At 45.5% G+C, this 27,222-nt stretch overlaps 1 protein-coding gene across 3 annotated transcripts in view; it reads left to right on the forward strand.

Moving 5' to 3' along the window:
* Nucleotides 1-27,222, forward strand: part of LOC135905742 (tachykinin-like peptides receptor 86C) — a 108,930-nt gene that overhangs the window by 46,973 nt on the left and 34,735 nt on the right. For 2 of the 3 annotated variants that reach the window (XM_070533940.1, XM_065436757.1), the window contains exons 2-3: nt 7,777-8,205; nt 19,213-19,428. In XM_070533940.1, coding sequence (XP_070390041.1) covers nt 7,826-8,205; nt 19,213-19,428 — 596 coding nt within the window. In that variant the 5' untranslated portion in view covers nt 7,777-7,825. The remainder of the gene's footprint in view (nt 1-7,776; nt 8,206-19,212; nt 19,429-27,222) is intronic. The other variant, XM_065436758.1, reaches the window with a different exon arrangement.

A 27,222-nucleotide genomic window follows, 5' to 3' on the forward strand; every position in this document is an offset into this window, starting at 1 on the left:
AGGTATAGTAGGTATGCGTTGCTGGTGCACATGGAGTTCTATCTCGGGTGGGTGAGGGTCTGGACGTCGACCTCCCCAATTAGGCTTGTACAGAAGGAGCTCCGATTTCTGTGGGGAGCACGCCAGGCCGCGCGGTTCTACGTATGCAACGACCTCGTTGATGGCTTGCTGCAGGAGATCCATTGTTGCCTGTGCCGAGGTATGTGTGGCCGGCAGGAAGTCTGCACCCCACTTCACACAGAGTCAGAGACTAGGAGCTTTCTCGACGAAGAATTCTTTATACAATGTTGACAAGTTGTTGTCGTTATCAGGAGAGAGACCGACACCGCGGAGCAGCTGCAAGTTGCTTAAATAACACCCCTCACTCCCCAGATTGCCCAGACAGTCCCTAAGGATGAAACAAAGTCGAGAGAGAGAGGGTCCGGGAATCCTCCGTGGTCCTAATGCCCCTCTCGATGGCCGGCGCATCCTCAAACCGCGCTGTGGCGTCGGGCCGATCGGGCAGTCAATCATAATGGGGCGCCGGGGAAGTTTTATGGCCCGCATAGGACAAAGGGAACCAACTGCAAGGCACGGGGTTGAAACACAGCCCTGCTTTGGAAACCGTCCCAAACACAGCGGGAGTCGTTCGTGGTGAGGGCGCTGCCGGACAAAGCATTGTTGACGGCACGGGGAGTGGCCGAATAGCAGTCCGTGATCCGGTGGCCGCCTCCGTCGTGGACACCGTGCAGCCGCGAGGAAACCCGAGCCGTGCACGTAGTCGTGTGCCCGAAGCAGGCACCATGCCGGGATGAATGCTGCCTCCACGGTGGACACACCATAGCACTGGCCTTCCGTCAGGCAAATGCCAGGGCACAAACATAACATCATATACGCTTCGAGAACTCGTTAGTGATCTTCTCGACCATCGGTATCTCGTTGCGGCGAAAGAAATCGTGCACACGACCTCGGCGCGCACAACGTGTCATACTTCGTGCTGCGTCTTTCTTTCTCCGCATTTCGTGGGCGCTTTCGCAAGGGCGTCCACGAAATTGCTTCTGAAAAACACACAAGATAGGTGAACGAGGCAGAAAGGGCCGGAACCAAAACTCGCCCGCAACGCTTGTGCACTGTTCACTTCAGAAAATATGCATGTTGCATGAAACGAACACTTATTCGCCTAGCACCACTGCGACACATTGCAAGTACATATCACAGTACACTTACGCTTCGTAAAAGTAAGAACCCTAGCGTTCGAACATTCTGCACGTGTTCGCGGTCACCAATGCGCATCGCAGCCGGCAAAACATCTCACACGAAGCAAGACACAAACAGAACATTACGAACGCCTGCGATGAGACGATAATGAAGCTCATCGCTACACATCATGTCATCACTTCTGAAACACAAACCAGCACTGCACAAACTTGCAATCTTCGTATCGATGAAGCGCGCGCACACAACACCTACGAACACCATATGCTGAGGTGGGTGACCGCAATCTTGATTTTGGCGCGTATCGAACTAGTGCAGGTGTAATTCAGGTGTATGCGATGGCCTTCGCGTTTTTTAATGCACATAAAAAAAAACACACGGCCTAAAACGGCCTAAAACACACGAAGTCGGCGGCTTCATTCCTTCCGACCCTCGCGTAAACACAACACACATCCGTCTGTTTCTTCTGGCGATCGCACGTACTGAAGACGGTCAGGAAGAGCACAGCTGCTTGTTGCGTTAGACAAATAGCTTTGAAGGTGCTGAATAGCTCTTGGAATGATCACAGTAAACCACGCAAAAAACAAACTGCCGCTGCAGCCTAGGGTTGTAGGCCTCGCGCTCCGCTTCGCTTCGAACCAGCGCCATGTTTGTGCGGTTGCCGCACGGAGGCAAAAGTTCACGACCGCCTATCGTGACGTCACGTCGGCCATTACTGGCGGACCGCTAGCTTGCGATGCGGCGTGCGGCCATGGGCGGTTTGAGCGTAAATCGGCCCTTACAGACCTTGGAGGCGGACGTGGAACGTCCTTTTTGCCGCAGGGGTCACGAGGACGTGATCTTTTTGGGCAAAGGCAACTGGTCAATAAACCCACATAAGCTACCTGAAGGCATCAATGTTGCCGGATTCGAGATCCTCGTTATGTATTAAAGGAGAAGACAGGGGGTTAACCGAGGGGCCCGATTTTTATTAGTCATATCATAAGAAGCCAACAAACACTGAGACCAAGGACAACATAGGGGAAATTACTTGTGCTTAATAAATGAAATAAACAAACGATAAATTAATGTAAATTAAAGTGAATGAAAAAAAACAACTTGCTGCAGGTGGAAACCGAACCCACAACCTTCGCATGTCATTAGAAATTTACATTAATTTATCGTTTCTTTATTTAATTCATAAAGCACAAGTAATTTCCCCTATGTGGTCTTTGGTGTCAGTGTTTGTTGGCTTCTTACGATATATATATATATATATATGTGTGTGTGTGTGTGTGTGTGTGTGTGTGTGTGTGTGTGTGTGTGTGTGTGTGTGTGTGTGTGTGTGTGTGTGTGTGTGTGTGCGTGCGTGTATAATACGAAACCCACAAAGAAACCAAGGCCAACACAGGGGAAACTACTTGTACTTACTATTTCAATTAAAGAAACGATAAATTAATGGAATTGAAAGGGAATGAAAAGAACTTCCCGCAAGCGGGGAATGATCCCACGGCTTCGCGTTACGCGTGCGATGCTCTACCAATTGAGTTACCGCGGCGCCGTTTTCCCAACCACTTTTGAGGTATTTATGTATCACTATGAGAACAAATCGGGCTCCTGGGTTATTCAACTTTCTGCTCGTATATATATATATATATATATATATATATATATATATATATATATATATATATGTATTGCATTCTATATATGACATACTTATAGCAACAGAAGAGTCAGTTTCCGCCAACTACTTATTTTTTTCTCGCAATTTTCTGAAAACAACCGACTTACGCTCGCAATTTGCTTGCCCCATCGGGACTTTTCAACTTCACTGACCCGTGTTTTGTTTGGCCCCACTCCGCCTATCGAGATAGTGTCTACGCTACGCGAAAAAGTAATAAAGTATACATTTGTAGACAACGCGATTGCAACAGTGAAGGGACAAAACTCGGTTTCAATTTAATAACAGTGTGCACGTAATCATTTTGAAACGTTGGAGACTCGCCAACCCGTTCGAGCGCCGTAGAGAAACGGGAGCTCGACACGCGCGGACGAAAAACTTTCGAATTCCAGAAACATTTTGAAAGCGTTGTGCGACGAGGCCGAATCTTGTTTGGTTGCTCTTTTCTATATTATTCGCCGTCCCTAAATGACTCGAATTCCGCTCCCATAGAGGAGAACTGGCAGGCGCTGTGCATTTGCGAGTTGCATCCCGCGAGGCGTCTACAGCGTCCACGTCCACCACACCGAGCGAAGCTTCTTGAAGGCGCAATAATTTTGCTTCCCCCTCGCAGCGATTGCGGTGAAGGGTGAGAGCTTGCTGCAAAGTGCTCTACGTCACGGGAAGCAGCCATACGTCACGGCTTCTTCGGAGCTCTCTGCTCGCGGTTGGGGCTCCGGCCCGGTCGATCGCCGGCGAGCTTGGGACGCGGTTCACGCGCGCGGTCTCTGCGAATGGGATGCGGCCGCGAATCAGCTGTGGTCGTTTCGGAGCCGGGACTTTTGCGCCGACAACTTTAGCTGTTACTACTGATGCTGCCGATGGTCGCCAAGAGCATTTGATTTTCTATCTGCTTCTGTGACTCGCGGGTTCCGGGCGGCGACAACAGGTACGAGGCACACCGTTTGCCACTAGTTGTGCAGCGATTTTTTACCGGGAAACCCCTGCGCTTGAATTCGGTAAGTACGCAGACGGCATTCGGTAAGTGAGCTGCGGCAGTTGGTCATCTTGCGGTCCTTTCTCTGCAGACATTGTCTTCAAAACTTGAAGGCTTTGACAAACGCAGGCTGTGAAGTGTGGCTATACTGACAGCATTTTCCTGGAACATGGAATTCGCGAAAAAGTTGTTTTCTGGTCGCTGGTGGCAGGGCAGGAGGGGAACATGGGGGCACTTCTTAACCGGTGCACTTCTTAACCAATGCACTTTCCCAACACGCGAGTTCACTCCGCGTGGAACTTAACGTTAAGCATGCCTACTTTGTAAGCGAAGACGTCTGCGGCCTGTTCTACGGATTCGTTTGCAGTTGATCGCGTGAAAACGCCACGCACTTTCTTCTTGCCTTGCTCGTTATCTGACGCTTGTTTTTGTCTACAAACATGACGCGGATTTACTTGCGCCAGATCAGTGGAATTTGTAGGTATTGCCCTTCTATCTGCAGAGACCGCCATTGTTTCAGCCTATGACCGTCTTTCTGCTATAGAATGCGACGTTACTGGATCCGACGCATGCGAAAGTACGAAAGATATCTACAATGTGTCGAAAGCTTCAGGACAGCTTGCTCTTCCAGATTATTGGATATGAATGAGACAAGGGTCTTTCTTTTTCGAAGTGAAGCCCTCAGGCGAACTTATATATCACTCAGCTAACGAAGCAGACGACAAAGGACATTATAAGGGCGTGATAATCTGCTCATATGTACATAGTAAACGCCCAAATTGTTGTACTGAACACCAAATAAATAAATAAATAAATAAATAAATAAATAAATAAATAAATAAATAAATAAATAATGTTAATTTCGTACTGTCCATCATTTAAGAAAGAAACGACAATGCGCAGAACTGTGATGAAGCACTTGGTCTGTTTCTATTTAGTCCATCGACGTCGAGCGAAATATTTTGCAGATAATTCATGGAGCTCGAAAAATCTCCCTTGGTATAATAAAATAAACGTTCTCTATTGCACTGAGTTCGACACTTTTTCACCGCAACTAAACTACCTAGGATCAAACTAATGAGTGTGGCCTTGAGTTCGCGTTGGCTATACAGCTCTGAGAGAGCCCAATTCCGCGGCTGTCAAAGAAGGGTAGTTTGGTTGGAGGCAAATAATCTACTCAGATACAGTATAAAATGGGTTATACTGGGTTATTTGCATGTCAGGCTAATAGGGAATGAAGTTTGTCGAGGTAAAACTCTAACAATGCACTTGGTGCAATTTCGATACACATTACAGCTTGAGCTTCGAAGGGGGCCTAGTCTATTCAATACGAACCACTGTGAAGGTTGATTCTTTGGTTTTCGACAAACCGAGTCGCGCTTTATATAGATTACTTGGGGAAGTAAGCTTAGCATGTTAGGTGAATTTTTTTCTCGTGGAGGTTTGTTTGGTCTGCAAGAACCGTAATGAAATGGGGCTGAAGGTTGTCACAGTCCTTTTGAGGGGATGTTGCTGCCCGTCGTAAGTGCGACCAGCTGCAGCATAAGCATCGACAGCGCAACGTATTTCCCATGGATAATTGTGGAATTAGTGGTGCAACGGCTATTCTAGCGCAGCCTCTAGCAAACGGAGGCTGTAAGTTGAAGCGTTCGGCTCCGTGATTGACCTATTATGTACGAGCAATCGTCTCCCCTCTGGTTAAGCAACGCATTGGAAGTGCGCCACGCGAGGTACAAGGAAAGAAGCGGCGACACATCGCTTGTTTCGTAGCTTCTTTCCTTGTCCATTGTGCATGAGCAACAAAGCCCTGAGGTGCTCAGGAAATTCGTATTACAGTCATACGCTTCACGTGCCGACGGCCAGCTGCACGACAACCATTGATGAAGTGGTGGCACGGAACTGCTCCGAGCGTTGTTCAGGGGCCGAATTCAAAAAGGCCTATTTCGCTTAAGTAAGTCACCGCTTAAGTCACCTTTACGTGAAGCACCTCGTTGCTTACATCGAGGCTGAAAGTTGACCAAAAGCGAATTTTGTTTTGTTGGCCAGGTCCCCCATCCCTCCGAAAATTAGTGCGACGTATTGGCGCAAGAGTTTTTTCACTGTAAGGTAAAAATCTTAGACATTCAAGTCAAAATAATGACAATGAACAAATCAATAGTAATGTTGCCAATTAATATGGTCAATATGGCAAATTTTTGTCAATATTTTGGACTCTTAAAGCACTTTTTATTGCTGAAATTGCCAATAAACACCACTAGATGTTCAATTCGAACCTTTCTCGGTTCAGCAGGTGAAGTTGTACAGCTATACACACCGATACGACCAACTGCTGCAAAAAAAAAAAAGAAACAAATATTGGCGCCCTCAGCTCTCTCGCTAATCTCACAAAGCGAGAAACCCCTTACACAACTCGAGCTCCTGAGACTTGGTGTGTTCCTGAACTTCGTACTAATTATGGCCAGCAAATGTTATGACACTGGCTGCCCAGTTTACTCAATGATCTCACCAGATGCAATATCGATGTGCTCACTTGTTCCGCAAAAAATCTGCATGAAGTGTTTCTGCGATCTTGACTGTGCGCGGTTGTACTTTGTCAATTTTGCCCTTGGTGTTCTTGCTTTTTGTTCTCTTTTCTATCTCCTCTTTTTTTCCTTAACACGTTTCCCCCTGCCCTGCTGCTGCCATTAAACGGAACCTGGGTCAGTCAAGCTGCTTTCTATGCAGCTGCCCCCCCCCCCCTTGTTTTGGCGCCACAACCATGTACCTCCTTGCTTGTGGAAACAAATAAAACAAATAATTAAATAAATATAACTTTCATACTAATCTTCTAGCAGAACCATGTCCCAGGTGCTTAAGTGAGTGAGTGTGTGAATAAACTTTCATCGGGCCCAGCAAAACGTGATCCCGCTAATCCCACGACGGGACCGACAGGTCTAGCCTGCCGGCCCGATCGCGGGCGCGCTGGACAACCAGTATTTGGTCTTCAGACGGGTCTTCGCAGGAGCGCGTCCCACTCTTCCTTGTTGAAAATTCGGGCCCAACGACCCGTACTCCAGAAGCACGTGAGACAAAGTAGCAGCCTCACCTGCGGCCTCCTTAACTTGGAATGGGGCTTAAGCAAATTTAGGAAAGACGCCACATAAGAATTTATTTTTCAGCGACACTACACTGGGACACTTTCAGCGACACTACACGCCATAATTTTTTACCAAAAATTCTTAGATGGTCGAACGACATGTTTTGGCACATCTGGAATAGAGTGACCCCTGAGAAGATGATGAAAAGACTCAGCGGTAAAGAGTCTAAAGAGAAGTACTCAATCAGTTTAGACTAATAAGGTATACTTTCAAATATTTATTTCTGTTTATGTCGCAGTAATAGACCCTTTTTACCAGATAAAATGAAGGGCGAAATTCCATTATTCGAATTTTGCGTCGAAACCCAAGCAGCACCGGTACGTCGGTGTGACGTCCCGGATTCCAACGCAGCTTGTCATACTTGGATCGCCTGCGGCTCAGTAAGAGTACTAGAAATTTGCTAAGTTGGTTCTTTGGCTGAATTAGAATACACCATGGCCCAACTCTACCGATAAGGAAAAGTTAACTAGCAGACGCTATTGACATTCATGACGTCACGGCAAGTGAGAATATCAGGGCCTCTTTCGTTACCTTTCTGGCTTCTCTGCTCACGGTAAGAGTTGCGTTTTCTTTCTTCTTTTCTGGTTGCGTGGATGGGTATAATTCGCTAATGCCGCCGAACCTGCTTTTCTCCTTAGTGGCCCTTTAATGCCGCTCTCCACTTTCGACGCGCGCTGAAACACCAACGACCGAGCGCTATTGCATCTGTCCGAAACCGTATAGGGCCAATAACATCACCCCACTGACGCAGTCGTTCCGTTCCCGTCAGTTACGCTAGCTCCAAGCCACTGACGGCGCCTATGCAGTGGCAAAGGCTCCGTGAATCCCTGCGGCCAGGGAGGCTGAGCACTGGGCATGACGAACGAGTCTCAGTGGCTGTCGGAGGCTCCCGTGGTCGAGGTTGGCGGCCAGCGTCAGTGGGTGCTGGCGTGGTGGACACAGCTGCTGTACGCGCTGCTCTTCGGCTCCGTAGTGGCAGTAGCGGTGCTCGGCAACGCTGTGGTCGTGTGGGCCGTGCTAGCGCACCGTAGCATGCGTACCACGACCAATTGCTTCCTGGTGAACCTGTCGCTGGCGGACGCGATGACGGCCACCTTCAACGTCGTATTTAACCTGGTGTACATGCTGGAAAGCCACTGGGCCTTCGGTCTGCCCTACTGCGTCTTCAGCAACTTCCTGGCCAACCTGACCCTCGCTTCATCGTCCTTCACCGTAACCGCCATGAGCGTCCACAGGTGGGTGGGCGCCTACCTCTATGTGCGCCACTGTCACAGTTGTGTTGAATATATTGATTTTGGCGATTCATTATTTACTAATACGTGACAGGACGACAATGTACAGAAACGAAGTGAACGCACAGGGCACAAATAAAATTCCGTTGAGAGTAAACAGTGCAGTGTTCATTTCTAATCTGTCCGTTGTCTTTATGTCGCGCTGCAGTTAATAATGAGCCAACATACACTATAGCCCGACTTTCAGTTCTCACAACGATTCTCAAAAGGCTTTGGGATAAATGCTCGATGGCGTGCGCTTACTGTTCTTCTGTTTCACAACACTTAAAGTACAGAGGAAGGCAACACAACTGTACAATATGGTATTTCATGCTGTACTTAATTTCATGTTGTCTTTCTTTGTACACTTCATTAGGATTTTAGCACGGCACGCGAACGTGGCTTTATCTATTTTGTCCATGGTCTCGACCAGTCATGATAATACAAGACATGATGGTGTAACGGCCTTACCGCTAGCGTCCCACAATATATCGGTCAGGGGTATTGATATTAGCAGTGCACAGTGAAACGCTATCACGCTGATGCACCCGGACTGGCCGACCCCTGTATATATATATATATATATATATATATATATATATATATATATATATATATATATATATATATATATATATATGGAGTTCTAGCAAGAGAAAAAAAGGAGATCAGTGGAAGGGCACTGAGCACGTGGCAAGTTCGCGCAGAAATAACGAGAATCTCAACTAGAGGGTTCTCTTCATTTGGTCGGCCTTTACCACCCTTGTTAGGTAGCTGCGGTGGGAGTAGGCGACGCCACCAGCCGGTGAAAGGGGCGTGCGCTATATCGAAGCCCACATCGTTTCGCACTGCTCTGTCTCGCACTCCCGTGCTGTATGAGGCCTGATTCACGCAGTCTTCACCCGCCCTGCCTCGTTACCATCGCTGCACCGGCGACCGTGAGTAGGGAGCATTTCCTCTCCAGTTTCTTCTTAAAAAACGAGATGCCAGGGCAAATGACTCTTAGCGTTTATGTGCTCTCGCTGCTCCCTTTTCATAGCCTGAGTTGTCTTCTTGAAACAAAAATAAGATGAAAATATAGCATGACATAAAGAGACCACGAGTGTTTCTTTAATGCGAAGAGGCTTTGCGAAACGGGGCGTTGTACGCTTATGCGCCGCCTGGATGCCCATTTGAGGCCGCTACGCGAATCGAAACATGCACGCTCATGCACACAGTGACCTGAGTGAGCTAAGTGAAGAGGGAAGGAAGGGAGTAGCAACCGGAATTAGAATAGACCTGTCCAGTTCTCCACCATATGTAGATGTCAGGCTTTTCATGCTGATCGAGTACTCGAATTCTTAGTTCGTCGGGGTCAATCCGGCTGCAACATATTGCAGGCCCGCTGATAACGCCAGGTGAACAAACTCTCTTACCTAACACAGGTTCTGTGAATGTGGCTCTCGGTGTCCATCAATATAACTACCGTATCTACGGCAACGTTTGTTTGTTTTTTTGACAAGAAACTACACTTCCTTCCCTGCATGCAGGAGAGAAAGGGGACGGAGAACTGTATGAAGAGGAGGGGAACGAGAGGAAGTACAGAATCAAAACACGCGTTCGAAAGAGAGCACTGCGTAGATTCAGACCCGCTTGCATGGGCTTACCTCAGGAGGTGCAGCAGCGCTTTCACCACTGCGAGAACCGCTGCGAGGATTGACGAGACCCACATGATAAAATTACACTCCGAAATGTGTCGTCGCGGAAGCGAGCTAGCGCGGTCGTCAGTGACTGTCTCTGTATCCGCTGTGTGGAGAAGAGCGGCAAAAAAAAAAAGTTACGCATATCCTACACAGACGTTGAATTTATGCGAAACGGAGCTCTGGCCAAGCGATTAATTAAGCGCTATACAACCATACACGATGCATGCAATATTATTTATTTCCATCCAATGAAACGTGTAACCACATGCAATGTTTTTGAATCGCACTAGTCATAACTTTCATTTTGCAAAATGTTGTTGTATAAGCGCTACACCGTTAACAATGTATCATCAATTCAGACGACTACACAGTGTGAGACGTCGACGCAGTGACGTCACGAGGACGTAAGCAATAAATGATAGTTGTGAAGGAAAGAATGGGAGGTGTGTATGCAGAGAAAGCACGGCCCATATAAAATGTATTTTATATGGGCCCCTTGTGCCGCATTTGCAAACACCCATTGTGGAGAATTAGCCAACAATGGGCCCATATTCAGTGACACATACTGAATGGCTCAAGAAGGGCGAAGTACAAATATAAGAAAAATTATAGAAAATCAAAGAAGCCATAGAATGGTATGCTTGATATATAATGAGAGGTCTGTGTGCTTTAGAGGTATCTGCGAGCTGACGTTGTAGGAATAGGTTTTTATGTCGTGATGTATTGTTTTATTGGGAAGACCGCAGTTGCGCTCATTGACATCCTTTGTCAGCCAACATTCAATGCTATACATTCGCAGATACAGACACGGCACGCGAGAACGGTTGAAGTAAAGCGATTCCTCGCAGTCACTGTCCAAGAAACGTAGCTTATTGAAGTAGGCAGGCTATAGTTTCTCGGACCATACGACACCTAACTACAATGTCGCCTATTCGCTCGCCGACACAATTGTGAGTGCTGCCAGAGCTAACCATACAGATACACAAAAATACGAACAATAAGAAGGATGGGGGCAAATTGCCATAACGCCCGTGTACCGTGCATTGGGTGCAATTAATCTGGAACCTCCCCCCCCCCCCCCCCACGGTGGGCCTCATAATCAGATCGGGGTTTTGGCACGTAAAACTCCAAAAATGATTATTATTAAAAAACAAAAGAATGGCTGTATGAATCTATCAGCCAGCCAGCCCGTCGTTCAGTCGGTCGGTTGGTCGCTCAGTCAATCAGCCTCTCAAAAGAGCCGACGAATAAAAAATCGTTTTTGCGCAAGAACAGATATATCAATATCGGCTCTCAATAGACGGTGCCAGGTATGGATTACATAACGCTGCACGCTTTTCTCAGAGAAAGGCCATATGATAAACCTGTTTGTCTTTGCCGCCGAAGATTATTTTTCGCGTACTTCATTTCGCTTGCACCGTGTTAGAACTGCGGGAATCTGGTTTGTTTCAGACGGAATGGTCGTGGTGAACTCTAATTTTCTAGCTCTTGTTCATCCGGGTGCTTGCCGACGAAACTTGATGCGCACGTTCCTGATGTTGTTGAGTGAATGTGGTTATCCATTTTTTGTGACGGCACAGTCCTCATTTAGTAGTATACCGACAGCCAAATAGCGGCAAGTAAGGCGCGATGTCGTCGTTAGTCCGGACATTACAATTTCGTTACAGAACAGAACATGTCATTCAATAAATCTACAATAGTTAGCAGTACTATACTATATCTAGTTGAATCTAATCAGCACTGTTGTTTATAACTGCGCGGTTGTGTTACTACCCTGCCGAATAAACCACTATCAAATGCCAGACAACAGGACAAAAGCGAATTTTCTCTTTATTCTGAATGGCAATCGTTTTAGCATCTCTTTCGCGCACGAAAGGCGTGGGGTTTAATCGAATGCTCGGAACACTGTCGGTAATCCCTTCGGCATCGCGTGTTGTATCCCGCACGAAACCAGCTTGAGCAAGAGAGCGCAGTCTTTGCTGGGCAGTCTGCGAACACCAAAAGTATAAGGGGGTCAGTGGCCCTTGAGTTTGGTGTTTTCTTAATATTCCCACACACAATCCGCTCCTGCCGCTCAGCTGTCGAAGTCCTACCATGTTCGAACCATGGCTTTTCGACGCGAGAGCAAGAGCCGTAAGAAAGGAAACAATATACGGCTATTGCCTGGGTGAGGGATCCTTTCCGATTGTTTGTTCCGGCTAATATTGCGAGGCGAAATCCAGAAAGAGGCGGCACGTGGCTTCGTTTTTAGGAGAAAGAGGAGCCGAGATTACGCTGAACAGAATGAAGCGAAGCCCTTACAATGGTTGGCACGAAAACAAATCGACCCCTTCTCTCTCTCTCTCTCTCTCTCTCTATATATATATATATATATATATATATATATATATATATATATATATATATATATATATATATATATATACATATATATATATATATATATATATATATATATATATATATATATATATATATATATATATATATATATATATATATATATATATATATATATATATATATATTGCTGTTGCTAGAGTTCTCACCACGTTTTTTTTCCCCACATTCAGATAAATGAACGAATGCTGTCTTTTGAACCTTCTTTTGCGCAGTGATTCTGAGCATATAGAGGGCCCGCTATTGTTGTTCCAAGGCGAAACCTTTTTTTAGCTACCAAAAACCGGCTTTGTTTTTCGAGAAAACAATGGCGACGTGCTACGACAAGCACTGAGGACCCCGTCCTTGGGAATCTAGTTAGGAGATTCTCGGACTTGGCTATTATGACGAAAATCCGAAGTGGGGGGGGGGGGCGCAGGGCGAGAACGCACTTGCTCAGTGTCGGCCCTTGTACTGGAGCTTATGGCAACTCACGTTTCACCAATTCGCTTGCCCTTGTTTCAAACTTCTAGTCAGCATCAGCAGCTTCTGTCGGTTTAACTTTTCGATGTCAGATCCAATTCTTTCCCTCCACTACTTTAACTGCTAAGTTTTAGGGAAAGATCTAAAGTAACTTCAGAAAGCAAAGGAACCAAAAAGAGAAGTTCAGATGCCAGAGCAATCATATAATTTTTCATACGATTGGGGGGGGGGGGTAACAATGACCTGCCAGGGTAAAAGTTTGAAGCGATATGCTAACGTGGCTGCCTGCCATTTGGTGGAAGAATTCGCATTGTAATAGTGATCTATTCTTCAGAATGTCGCGACAGCCACAGTGCACATGCGATGATTGTGCCATACATACATACATACATACATACATACATACATACATACATACATACATACATACATACATACATACATACATACATACATACATACATACATACATACATACATACATACATACATACATACATACATACCCTCTTCAGACCCCACGTCCCTGTACGGGGACATTGGTTCTCAGACTGTGACTTAAGACTGAGCTTTTATAGAACAGAGAACTGGTGTCCCTGTCGGAGGACAAGCATTGTAGCGCCATCTGTGAAGAGCGGGGAGAGTTTGTTTGCTTCGTCGAGAAGACAGCATGGCTGCAATCTGCACGAGCACGTTTTACTCACGATGGCGACTTAAGAACATTTTGATCATTGATAACACGCCATATGGACGCCTTATGCTATGTTTTTAGAATTTTTATGGTTGAGAGAACATTTTAAGTGGTGTTCCTTGCGAAAATACACTGTTTTCTGTCCCGCGCTTCGCACTTAATGAAATGTCCCTGTACAGGGACGCTGGGTCTCAGTGCTGACAGTTCTTGATTGGTTTCGTGTACTAAGATCTTTTCAGTACACATCCGGAAGCTAAAATATAAGTCAGTATTCTTGTTGATCAAAAATTACAATGACAAAATGGGAGGAGTCGACCTACCTGATAGAATGCTAGCTCTGTACGCGCAGAGAAGCCGAACGAATCGGTGGACGCTTCGTACCATTTTGGACATGTCAGACCTTGCTTGCGTCTACGGGTGGCTTCAGTACAGAGTGGACAAAAACGCCATGGGGCTGCCGAGGAAGAATACCTCGGGCTACCTTGATTTGAAGATGTATTTTGCGGAGGCGCTGATTTGTGGAAACATGGAACAAGTACATTCGGATGAAGACGAAATCGACATCCAACCCAGAAAGCGACCAAATGCTCTTCTCTCGCGAACATACCGAAAACAAGGGGCTCTTCACCTACCACTCAAAGATGATCTCGCAAGCGGACAAAGATGCCGCAACGCAGGTTGCGGGATGAAAACACGCCACCGATGCACCCAGTGCAACGTCTACCTCTGCATTGAAGTTGGCAGAAATTGCTTCTACAATTTTCACGCCTGACTTCACAGTTGCATTTTACTGCTCATTTCTAAATATCAATAAAGTTTTGCAGTTTCTTCCTCCTCTGAGTGGTGTCCCAGTGCACAGCCAATATATATATAGAGACCCAGATGTCCCTGTAGGGGGACATGCATTATCACACAGCTCGAGGTCGCTATGACTGAAATTGCGGTTAATTTCTGTTCTGCGTGTTACAACTGGAAACATCATATAGGAAATAAACACTTTCTAACCGAACTTTCTTCTCGGGTCTGAGGAGGATACATACATACATACATACACGGGATGCAATATAAAAGTAACAAAAATGTCTGGACCATGTTCAAGCACTGAAGACACGCTCGCAGTTTCTTTATCGCATATGTTCAACGCCATCACTTTTTATTTGAGTTGAAACGGCTGCGAGTTCTACCTTTCCTCTCGTTTGCTCAATATTCACAAGTAATCAACTTTTGAACCCTCTCATCCGGCAAGGCACGCAAACAATCTGTACATATGCATTTGTAGAGCAGTCCACGTGTGAAAGTTGCATAGTAACAACAACAACATTCATTGCAACGTATGCAAAAACAAAAATAAAAAAGAAAACAAAGAGAGAGAAGAAAAATGATATGAGGTACCTCTCATCTAGTACTTGTCATATCTGCAGTCACCTCACGATTATTTGTTTGCTAAAAAAACCGCTTTTGTTAAAGGTTCGACAACCAAACTTACGACCAGCGCTCGTAATATGTCATGCGGCGGGTATTCGTGATACGCTCCCTAGTCCAAAGCTTTCAGGTAGTAGTAAGCACGGCAGTTGAACTGTCATCATGCTGGCAATCAAGCAGGAGGGGTGTTATAACATTTCCCGAGGTGGGCTCTGATCAGACACGGCGGAACTTGCATGGGGAAAGATGTATTTCTTCTAACACATACGCCAAGGCAGGTTCGCGGAAGTGCTTTCATTAGGCTCCGTTTTGATCAAAACGGAGTCAATGTCAAGGTCGCAGGTATTGACCGATGGTTGCTTCGTACGCGCACACGTTGCGTGCCTATGCACATGCTTTCGTGTTTTCTTACTCTCGAAATAAAACCAGTGACTCGGCGTTGTGCTGTTGAGCACAAGGTAGCGGATTATATTCCCGTCCGCATTTCCACGCAGGAAGAATGCAAAAACGCTCGTGTGGTTTGCTTTGGGGGCCCGTAAAAGATACCAAGGTGGTCATAATTAATCCAGTGCCCCCCTCCACTACGCGACGTCGCTCATAAACCGCTGTGCAATTTCGGGGCCTTAAAGCCCATGCTAGAATGTGGAATTGTATTATGGAAATGAAACGAGTCAAAAGTTATCAACCTGTCTTTTCTTAGCTTCGACTGAAATACGACGAGTATATCCCCTACCGCATCCAGCCTCATCGACAACTGCGACGCTAACAGCGATTGATGTTACACTGAAATACATGCCAGAGGAGATTTGCATCGAATATTGCTATCCTTGAGGAATCCCGCGTTTCTCTGAGGAAGAGAAATGAAGTTGCTGTGATTCATTAGCTTCCAGCCTCCGCACTCTTTAATTCGCCACCGCCAGATGCATACCACCGTGCTTACAGATCTTTGGTTCACTGTAATGAGCGCGCGCTAAGGAAAAAAAACTACTAAATTATGGTGTTCTACATGCCAAAACCGCAATATGATTATGAGATACGCCGTAGTGGAGGACACCGGAAATTTCGACCACCTGGTAATTTTCACCGTGCCCCCAATACACGGGCATTTTTTGCATTTCGCCCCCATTAAAATGCAACCGCCGCGGCCGAGATTCAATCCCGCGACCTCATGCTTAACTGTGCAACACCACAGCCGATAAGCCAGTTCGGCATCAGCTGTACGAGGTATGCATCTGATGCTATCCACAGCGTAATGCAGTAGCAAGACGTGTTGCTGTTCGTGACCGCCTAACGCCTACTGTCTAAATCGCTACTTGATTGGATTTGTTGCGGTCCTTTTTCAGTCGCTCTGTGTGTGTCGGTTCCTCGCATCGTCGTTGCTCAGCGTAACCATAAGTAAAATGCGAGGGAGAAAATAGTAATGTGAAGTCTCATAATAAAAGTTTATCATAACAAAGTGTCTAATGCTAGTTTTTTTTAGGTAGAACAGTTTTTCTCTTCTTTTCTTAATTTTCAGACGCACTGTTATAACAAGTAAAGTCCAGACTTAAGTAGAAACAATATGCACCTAGCCGAAGCGTTCCAACCACTTAGCGAATTGAGCCACGTGCAGAAACTTCCTACTCTCAGCTTGACAACAACACTTGCCATTGTCAGTAGCGGGTGCAATGGCGCCAGCTGCGAGGAACACGACATTCCCAACGCTGTGGCCAGTACCATGACACCACGGATCTTGTTGACTAAGTGCGTCGTCGAACCCGGGTTCTGAACACTTTGAATCCTTCACCTTAGGCAGGTGTTTTCGCAATTCGCTCCGATCGAAATGTGGCTGCCGCGGCCAGAAATTGATCCCGTGCCCGCGGGCTTAGCAGCGCAACACCAAAGCCACTGCGCCACAACGGCGGGTATGCAGAATTTTATGTGTGCCCTTTCTTGTGAAACCATTCTCAGTTTTTGTAGAAATGGACACCGCAGAACAGACGTAACAAAGCATCATTATCAAATGTCTTGTAAAATTAGCCAAGAATGGTGCAGAAATTCATCAAATGTTGCAAATGGCCTATGCAAATCATGCCCTAAAAAAAAGAAGAGTTGTGTTATAGTAAGTTCAGCGTTTTCGGGAAGGCCGTGAAGCTCACGAAAGAAGATCAGGACGCCCCTCCACGAGCGGGAGGGCTGTCGTGAGCATCGATTGTGCCTCTTCTCTTGTTCTCAGTGACCACCCAATGACTTAAAATGATAGCGGAAGCAATTGGTGTGCGAAAGTCATCCGTTCATCGGATTTTGACTGAAAGTTTGGAAATGAAAAATGCTTGCGTAAGGATGGTGCCGGCACTGCTGATTTCTGAGCAAAAGCTGTGCCTACAATAATGTCGCATTGATTGAAAAGCTTAAGCATCCGGTATAAATTCTTGCAAAGTGTCGTCACCGGTGACGAAACTTGGCTAGATGCTGCGCTGCGACGATGCCTTTGTGCACTCTGCGTTGATAGTGCGTGATGTTTTCGTGCGGAATCCCATCACTGCGCGGCAATGCCCCCCGAGACCCCACCCCCCAAATGCAAGATGGTAATTAGGAGCAATGTTTTCTTTCTCGACATTGGTGCATACAGTGGTCTGAGCGGAACGGATACTTGAACGTCAACCTAAATCTATAAAATCCTTTCTTTAGACCCTGATAAACCTCGTCAATTCAAAAGGAAAGCCCATCGCCGCTGTACGCTTAACGGAAAGGGTGCTTCCAAGGGTGCTTCCAGTAATGATAGAAAAGGAGGACTATTCATGGGTCTATAAGACTGTGTGCTGTGGCTTTCTTACCCTACGACGTGGTTTCTTTTAATTTTCTCGCATATATTTCTTATATTGTTGTTTACGCTAAGCAAAAAGGAGTAGTCGTCACCATTATAAGGTGACTACGTCTCTTTCTTTTATTTTCATTTAAAAAAAGCAACCGTGCAATGTTTCCAATGTGGAGTGTTCCAAAGGTGACCACATTGATGTATGCGAAAGTTTGTTCGATTAATTTCTTTTAAACATATTACGCAAAATTTTGGGACAGATCTCGTATCTTTAGACTCAGGTCCTGTATCATCGTATCGGCAGCCACGTATAGGTAGCCCTTAATGCTCGTGTTGCTACATGCCAATGCTTTCTTGACACATCCTGAACTCTTGAAAGTTACGGCCCATACGTCGCACATCTGGTACGTTCACAAGGCTGTCACTTCAGTGAGCAATTCCAAAACACACGACGCAGCTCGGTGCCTTTCAACTCGACAAGGTCTCGGCCGGAGGTCCGCACGAAAAAGAAGGTTATTAGTCCAGTACTACTTGCAGGAGAGGTAGGCAAGATCGCTACGTAGCGGTTGATTTTCGATGCAGGAATCCTATTAACTCGTTGATCATAGCTGCCAGCACTGCTACGTATGTGAGTTGTATGTGAGCTACGGCTCCAGATATACCGTACGAAGCTAGACGCACGTAGGTACAGACAATCCTGCAGGAGCAGCCTACAAATAGGGGGAAAGCAGCGCGGAGAATGGGCACACGGATTTCAAACTTGACTTGTTGTTTTACAGGCGGCTGCCTTGCCTCGGTGCCACATTATTTTCCACATTCCCTCACTTACACGACATACGAGAATTAACATATTGCAATTCAAGAGATCTATAAGCGACTACAGTATTCCAAACATGGGAATATCAGTTTGTGTCGCGCAGCTGCTGCAGTAAGGCACGGCACCGACGCAGGCGCTGACTGCGAAATGAGGCGTTGTCCGCAAACACGCACTATAGTGCTCTTGTTGTGCCGATGTTTTCTTTCTCGACATTGGTGCATACAGTGGTCTGAGCGGAACGGAGACTTGAACGTCAACCTAAATCTATGAAATCCTTTCTTTGGACCCTGATAAACCTCGATGGTGTCTCTTCGTACTCTTGTGAGCATACCGAGGTGCGACCCCAGCAACGGGGCAGCGAGGGAAGCGCTCCTCATCGCGTCCGCGTTGTGAGACGCCTTCAGCGCATTGCCGAACACAGCTGCTATCGCTTTGAGCGCTTCGCCTCAGGGCGAAACTACCATTTAAAAAAATAATTGCCTGCGCTTCAACGAGTGCTTCATTAGTCAGGATAGGATTCACTGTTCTAATAATATGCAGTTGTGCGGTATCGTGCGGGTACTACATAGTATACTGTTTCTTTAGCAGCGAACACATTTTACAGGTCAACAAACACGCACTTTCCTTGAGACATACATGTACGCTGTAGAGGCGGGGCCAGATGTGCTGTGCTGAGCCGTGTGCACTGCATGCTACGCAGGTACTTCGCCATCGTGCGACCCCTGTGCGGCCGTCCCCGGCGCCGCCGAGCCGTGGTAACCTTGTGCGCAGTGTGGTCGGGGTCAGCTCTGCTGTCGCTGCCCACGCTGCTCTATTCGCGCACTCTGTCGTACCGCTACGGGGACCACAGCGTGCGCACCGTCTGTCTTCTCGTGTGGCCCGACGGCCGCCTGCATGGCTCTTTCGCCGACTACGTGTGAGTCTACAGTCTGTGTGCTCTCCGTGTGTGCAGTCTGTGTGCTCTCTCCCTCTCTCTGCCTCTCTCACGCCCGCCACACGCATGCATGCTGTGCTTGCGTGCGTGTGCATGCACTGCGCACCCGCCCACTCTTCCCACCGCGTTAACTTAGTGGCTATGGCACTGCACTCTGAGTGTGAGGTCGCAGGTTCGATCCCGTCCTCCGCACCGCGGCCGCATTCTGATGGTGGCGGAATGCAAAGCCTCTTGTATACCGGGCTTTGGGTGCACTTTAAAGAACCCCGGAAGGTCAAAATTAATCCAGAGTCCCCACCACGCTATGCCTCATAACCCACAGTGCAGTTTTGGGGCGTTGACCCCCCCTCCCCCCTTTCTTTTTAACGCACGTATACCGTACACAATAGCCTATGCAGACACATAATACAGATTATGATCTGTTTTACAGCCTGTCGAAAACCACGACTCTATTGTGTGCAATCGCTATTTGTGCCTGTGTGTACGAGATATCAAATTTTCCTCGGCATTTAGTTAATACTTTAATGGGGGTGGGGGTGGAGAGTTGCTTGAAACAACGTGGAATAATTCGCACGTGCGTGTTGCAACAACTTCCACGGCTCTTTCTAAGGGCCTTTACTTCTAAATAGGCAGACAAACGCGCAACAGCGTCTATAACTCTCAAGTCAAGATTAGAGTAAGAGTAAACATGCAGTCCTCTACATCCTAAGACGAGATCAGTCAGTGTCTAGATCCCTGTCATGCCGAGTCCGTATGTGACCTCTTTGGACTGGGAATCTTTCAGGCAGATAGTACATTGTACTGAACGCGAAAATGGGCAGTGTCGGCTCTTTGTCGTGCACTACGATCTTGCCCTCACGAGAGCCATTACGTATAGGGAGATATGTACTGCAATGATTTATGCGGAATTTCAGTGATGAATTAAATAATTATATTTTGTACTTATAGCTGGTTACATGCGTGGGCGTTATTGCAACGTAATCAGCCTACTTTATGTCCACTGCAGGATGAAATGCTCTCCCAGCGATCTCAAATTAGCCCTGTCTTGCGACGACCCACTCCATTCTATGCCTGAAAATTCCCCAGCGTCACATCGTGCCACTTATCTCTTTGCCAGCCTCCATGGCGCTTCTCTTCTTTTGGCACCCATTCTGTTTCAGACCACGGCTATCAGGTCAATGCACAAACACTGCCTGCCCAGTTCCACATTCTCCCCCTGCATTCAACCGCATCCCTCGTTTGCTACCTAATCGATACATCCGTAATCCTTGTCGTTCACCTACAATTTTATTGTTACCTCGCTCCTTCCGCGTTCTTTACCGTATTCACAAGTTTGGACAAACTACTGACACAAATCGCGGTTGAGCTTAGAGAAGAAAGAAGATTAACTGCTCTAGGCTCCAAAACTGTCCAATGATATTTTATGAACGTGCTGCACCGACGCTGGTAATAAATTGACTTGTTAGTTCACGTGATACCAGCTGTGTTCACTTGTTATACGAGTAGCATCCTGGCGTGATCGCAGCTCTTGCAGAACGAAGCTTACTCTGGTCTAAATAAAATTTGAGATAATTATAAACCGCATGGTGGCGAAGCCAACGTTCAATATTATGGTTACTCGGTCAGCAGCAATAACAGGAGACTGGAATATTGAACGTCAGTACCGCTTTACATACGTGACCCTCGAATGTACGTACGTGTATGAAGTAGTGTACCAGAAAGCACGGCTGACTTTACGAAATAGCAGCTTCGTGCACTTGATCAATAACCAAGAGGACAACCGTGGATACTATTCTGGGATGGTCCTCTTTGCTGATTACTTTCGACACACTTGAAATAACGAGCATTCTGCGTGACTTGGCCGCACGTCCATGTACGCGAGCCCCTTGTCCACACTGCAGATTTAAGGGGGAAAAAAAGTCGCTCGGATGTTTACGCTCCTTGTTGCAGTTCTTTGAATTGAATTGAATTCTGGGGTTTTACGTGCCAAAAGCACGACTTGATTATGGGGCACGCCGTAGTGGGGGACTTCGGATTTTGACCACCAGGGGACCTTCAACGTGTCCCCAATGTACGGGACATGGGCCTGAGTTATTTACAAGCACCGAGATGATCGGACGTGCATCATACCTGAAGCGGCTCAAATGGCGCGAGAACAAAGCATATGCGTCAGCAAGCCGTCCATTGCCCTATCAGACAAATAGCTCGACGTTTTGGGAAGACGCACGTACGGCAGGCGATTGTGATTCTACTTTACTTCGCTTTGTGTATCACTTGTTTTTACTTGCGTTGTTCAATGTTTTTTTGCTACTCATTTGTCTGTGTTTCTGGCTTCCGTCTTCACTAGTTTTTGTTTTTGAACTAGCTCTTTCCCTTTCTTGTACAAATCAGCCACAGCACTTGACCTTGTCCGTATCACCTAATGTCTCGTACAGGTTTAACCTTCGTGCTCTACATTGAATCACCACCTTGTCCTGTCACTACTCTGCGAATATATAACATAATGCCAGGCATTAAAGTTCACTGAATATAGCTATTGTAACTTTTAATCATCTACGCTCATATAAAATAAACATACGTGGAGTCCTGCCCACTCCAGCGGCATATTGTCTGTTTCCTATTTTACCACAAGAATAATAAACAAAATCCATGATTTAGGACCTCTACAATTTAAACGTTTCGCTTCTCTATAACATCCTTTTCAGAAGTGCTGACCCCTTCAGCAGCTTCATGTCGTAATGCAGTCCTCTCCATTGATCATCCTTGTGTGTAAAGCCTATTTTCTTCTGTATCTTCAGCAGGTGTTAACGATGTGCCGAACTGTAGAAGATTCGTCTGTATGTATTTATGTAGGTATAGTAACGTCTGCTGTCGGGCTAGTTGTTACATGGCTTTTAGGAATTGTTTTAGGCGCAAAAAACCAGACCCGGACAACTGAATAAAAAACACGGACAGGCTCCTGTCCGTGTCCTTTATTCTATGGACATACATACATACATACATACATACATACATACATACATACATACATACATACATACATACATACATACGTACGTACGTACGTACATACGTACATACGTACGTACATACATACATACATACATACATACATACATACATACATACATACATACATACATACATACATACATACATACATACATACATACATACATACATACATACATACATACATACATACATACATACATAGTGGCGCTGTTGTTTGAACGAAGAGTAACTGATCATGGTACACCTAAGTGTTTCTATAAAATAGAAAAATAATGCTCAAAGGCAGAAAGCTAAAACGACAAAAAAAAAACTGCCAATACCGATTACTACTCGCCACGGGCGTCACAAGGTGCCTGCGGGACGCGCACTAATATTTAAGTCCTTAGGGCAACTAGTGAATTGCGTTGGCTATTGCTACTTGCTTTTTGAAATTATTTGCATCAAGACATACGTTTAAACGAAGTTTATTGAGTGCAAAAGGCAGAAAGGTCGGCCGGAAAGTGGAGTATCTGGCCTGCTACTCTGCGCAACGGAAGGGGAAGAGGAGAAGAAAGAAGGTCGCAATGGGGGACGATGATGGGAGAAACGAGATGAAAGAACACATCGCATAAGTGCTACCATCACAAGCGCGAGTTCAGGCTCGTGTCGCCTAAGAAACGTGAAAAAGCACGCATTGCCTCTATCGCCTGCCAACTCTCCGGCCATGCGCCTAACGAATACGGTGCGAAATACAACGACGTTGTATCACATTTGCTCACATATGCCTTTGCGGAACAGTGATAAGCCAGACACTAAAGTATTTCATGGCACATCTGGGTTTGGATACCTGAAAACTGTAGCAATTGTCAGGAAGCATATACGAATGAACTTGCATTGATCAATGCCTGGCTCCAGTTCAGAAATCCAATCTTGGCCACGAAGGGAAATTGGACTGGGTGAATGCGTTCCCTGACGCCTGTAGACGCTAGGAGCATACTAGGAGTGTAACAGAAAAGCGTAAAAGCCAATACGCAAAAAATAAATAAAATAACGATCAGTCGCTGAAAATCTTTACAGTTTACAATTTTAAATTTAAAGAGCAAGCCAAAACGGTTCTTCCATAAGCAGTACGGCTCAATCAGTGTTGTCTAGAAATGATCAGAGATGTCACTCAAATCAAAGTTTCGATACGAGGATTGCCTTCGTCAGGCCAGCAACTGCTTTTCTTGACTGCGTTTATATTTTTTTCTTCTCTCTTTCTCATCCCCCTCCCGTCTTCGTAACTGAGGGAGGATAAAAGGAGTGTTTAGGGAAGAGTGAAGGGAGTAGAAATGCTGAAAAAAAAGAAAGATGAGACAAGGTTAGATGTCATTGTGAGGAGGTGGGGAAGAGGATGTGCATCGGTCTTTCCACGAAGTCTTCGGTCTTTCTCCTGGCACGCATTACATTTTCGATATTATGTTACCACATAACCTTAAACAGATAGTGACAAAACCCACGCGTGAACAGGGTACTTGTGCTTCCGTACTTGACCTAGTGTTTATCAGCCGATCGATTGAAAATGTTCGTGTCTCGGTGGAAAAAGGCCTCTCAGATCACTATATGGTGTATTTTTCATGCAGCATCCAAAATTCCTACTCGCCACCTGCAAAGCCTGTCTGTGTAAGAGACTTTTCGCATGCCAAGGACGAAAGCGTGCTTGATTACTTTGATCTATGCCTTAGCGATATTAAAGGAAATGGCGTGCATATACTATGGCATAAGTTTAAAGAAATCTGCACGTGCTGCATAAAACATGTTATTCCCAATATAATAAAGAAAACGCACAAAAGAAATCCCTGGATCACGCGTAGGGTCTTGCATTTAAACGAAAACTAAAGCGATTAAAACGTACACGTGTCTCCTGAAACGCTGTAGCAGCTGCACGCCTCGCACTGTGTCAAGCTGTGAGCCAATCAAAACGTCATTACTTTGAACACACGCTGCCGAGCTTTATTCAAAACGCTCCGCAGAAGTTTTGGAGACACTTATCCAAGAAAAACAAGCCTATCGACCAAATTATGCGCAATGACCTTCTTGTCACCGATAAAGCGAGCATTGCTAAACATTTTAATACATATTTTTACAGTGTTTTTTCGAAATCCAACTCCCAAATACGGCAAACAGCTGCATCATGTCCTCCCGAACCAAGAATTGTATCTTCTGCAGGCGTGTTCTCCATGTTGTTAAATTTGCAAACAAAAGTGTTTCCTGGTCCTGACGGGATTCCAAATATGTTCTTGCAGCGTTATAGTGAAATGATATTCAAATTTCTTGTCATAATTTTTCGTGCAAGCCTATCAACTAGCAGCGTTCCTTCAGATTGGAGAGTTGCGCGGATTGTGCCAATACTTAAGAAAGGTATCACATCATCTGTTACAAATGTTCGTCCAATATCCCTTACATCTTCTTGTAAACTTCTTGAGCACATTGTAGCGACCTATATAACTACCTTTCTAAGTGACAGAGACATTCTATCTCCATTTCAACACGGATTTAGAAAGGGACTTTCAACAGTCACCCAACTAACATTTGTAGTTCATTGCTTTGCTGATACACCAAACGGGTCCGGGCAGATTGACGTTTTATTTCTAGATTTTAAGAAAGCGTTTGACCTGGTTCCACATGACAAACTAATATGTAAGCTTGAATCTACTGGGATTTCTTCTTCCATAATTAACTGGGTGTCTGCTTACCTTACTAACCGAACACAGTTCGTCAGTACTGATTCTCATTGTTCCAGCCACCTCCTAGTCACTTCTGGCGTAACGCAGGGAAGTGTGCTGGGACCATTACTCTTCTTGATCTACATAAATGACATTGTTGATATGATTAGTAAACCAGTGCAGATTAGGTTTTTTGCCGACGACTGTGTATTGTTTAATGATATTAGGTATTCTGAAGATCAAGTCATTCTTAATTCTAACCTTCGAAAGATTCATTCTTGGTGCAATCGATGGGACATGAAGCTTAACAATGATAAAACAGTCTTCATGAAAGTTTCCAACAAATAGAGTAGCCTATTATTTTCATATAACCTTCCATCTCACCCGCTGGAAGAAGTTAATGAATACACTTACCTAGGTGTTACTATAACAATAATCTTAGTTGGAATAAACATATCTCAAACATATGCACGTCAGCTTTTAAGAAACTTTGCCTCCTCAGGCACGAATTAAAAGCTGCCCCTACTAGCGCAAAGCTCTTAGCTTACACCTCAAACATCAGACCTAAACTCGAATATGCATGCACCCTCTGGGACCCTTACACAAAACATAACATTTAGGCGTTGGAAATGGTCCAGCGTAAATCTGTTCGATTTATCTTTAACAAATACCGCTCTACTGACTCCCCCACCACTCTAATGGCACAACATAACATACAGACACTGGAAATACGAAGAAAAATTTAAAGATTGAAGTTAGTATTCTTAATCAAAAATAACAAACTCTCCATGAGTCCTGCTCCATTTATTAAGTCCACCACAACACGCCTAACAAGAAATAATAACGCGGAATCCCTAACACCATACAATGCTAGAGCCAATGTTTTTAAATACTATTTTTTTCCGCGCACAATCACTCAATGGAATTCACTCCCGACTGATCTACTAACCAATAAATGTAATTATGGGGTTTTACGTGCCAAAACCACTTTCTGATTATGAGGCACGCCATAGTGGAGGACTCTGAAAATTTCGACCACCTGGGTCCTTTAACGTGGACCTAAATCTAAGTACACGGGTGTTTTCACATCTCACACCCATCGAAATGCGGCCGCCATGGCCGGGATTCGATCCCGCGACCTCGTGCTCAGCAGCCCAACACCATAGCCACTGAGCAACCACGGCGGGTTATCTACTAACCAGTATTGATGCCTTGGACAAAATTAATTATTGACAGTTGCAGAGTTATTGTTTTCTGTTCCTGCTATATGTCATTGTTTATATATTCTGATTACTGCAATGTAATTTGCTGTGCTTTTTGCAGTTGTTATTGTCGTTCTTTTTGTGTTGCCCCTCCTGCTAGGACCCAGTTAGGGTCTGCAGTATGCTGTAAATAAAAACAATTAAGGTCGGGCGAAAATAATAGAAAACAACAATCCCAGCGCCTCAGTCGACTGGATACAAGGAACGATATTCCTTGGAGGATTGAAATACGAGCAATATTAGGAGACTGAAAAGATAAAAATCGTACAGAAAAGACGTGGGTCGAGGGAAGAGGAAAGAAACTGAGTTGTATCATGCTGCAAGTATAAAACGCGCAGATGGAAATGTAGAGAAAAAGAGAGCGACCAAATGCTGAGTAACAAATGATCAAATAGGAGCAAACGTAGGATGAAGACCAGGCAATACAATTGACGTGAACATGCAAATAAACCAGTTACTGATAAAGTAGTAAAAATGAGCTTTCATGTCATCTCCAGTTCATTCCATTTATTCAACCTTAAGGGCCCGAAGGCATTATGTTAGGGGGGACGTACATCAAAGGGGTTGCACAGCTTCATGAGAAAGCACGCACGCGCGCACGCACGCGCGCACACACGCACGCACGCACGCACGCACTCACACACACACAACTTTACCAGTTAAGCACGCAGGACCCTACGTAACATATGCAGAAAAGAAGAGACGACGAACTTTTTGGAAGACGTACGTCTTCCGTCGTCGCTTTCCACACATGCATATATATATATATATATATATATATATATATATATATATATATATATATATATATATAT

Source organism: Dermacentor albipictus, chromosome 1 (genome assembly GCF_038994185.2).
Source record: "Dermacentor albipictus isolate Rhodes 1998 colony chromosome 1, USDA_Dalb.pri_finalv2, whole genome shotgun sequence".
NCBI classification, from domain to species: Eukaryota; Metazoa; Arthropoda; class Arachnida; order Ixodida; family Ixodidae; genus Dermacentor; species Dermacentor albipictus.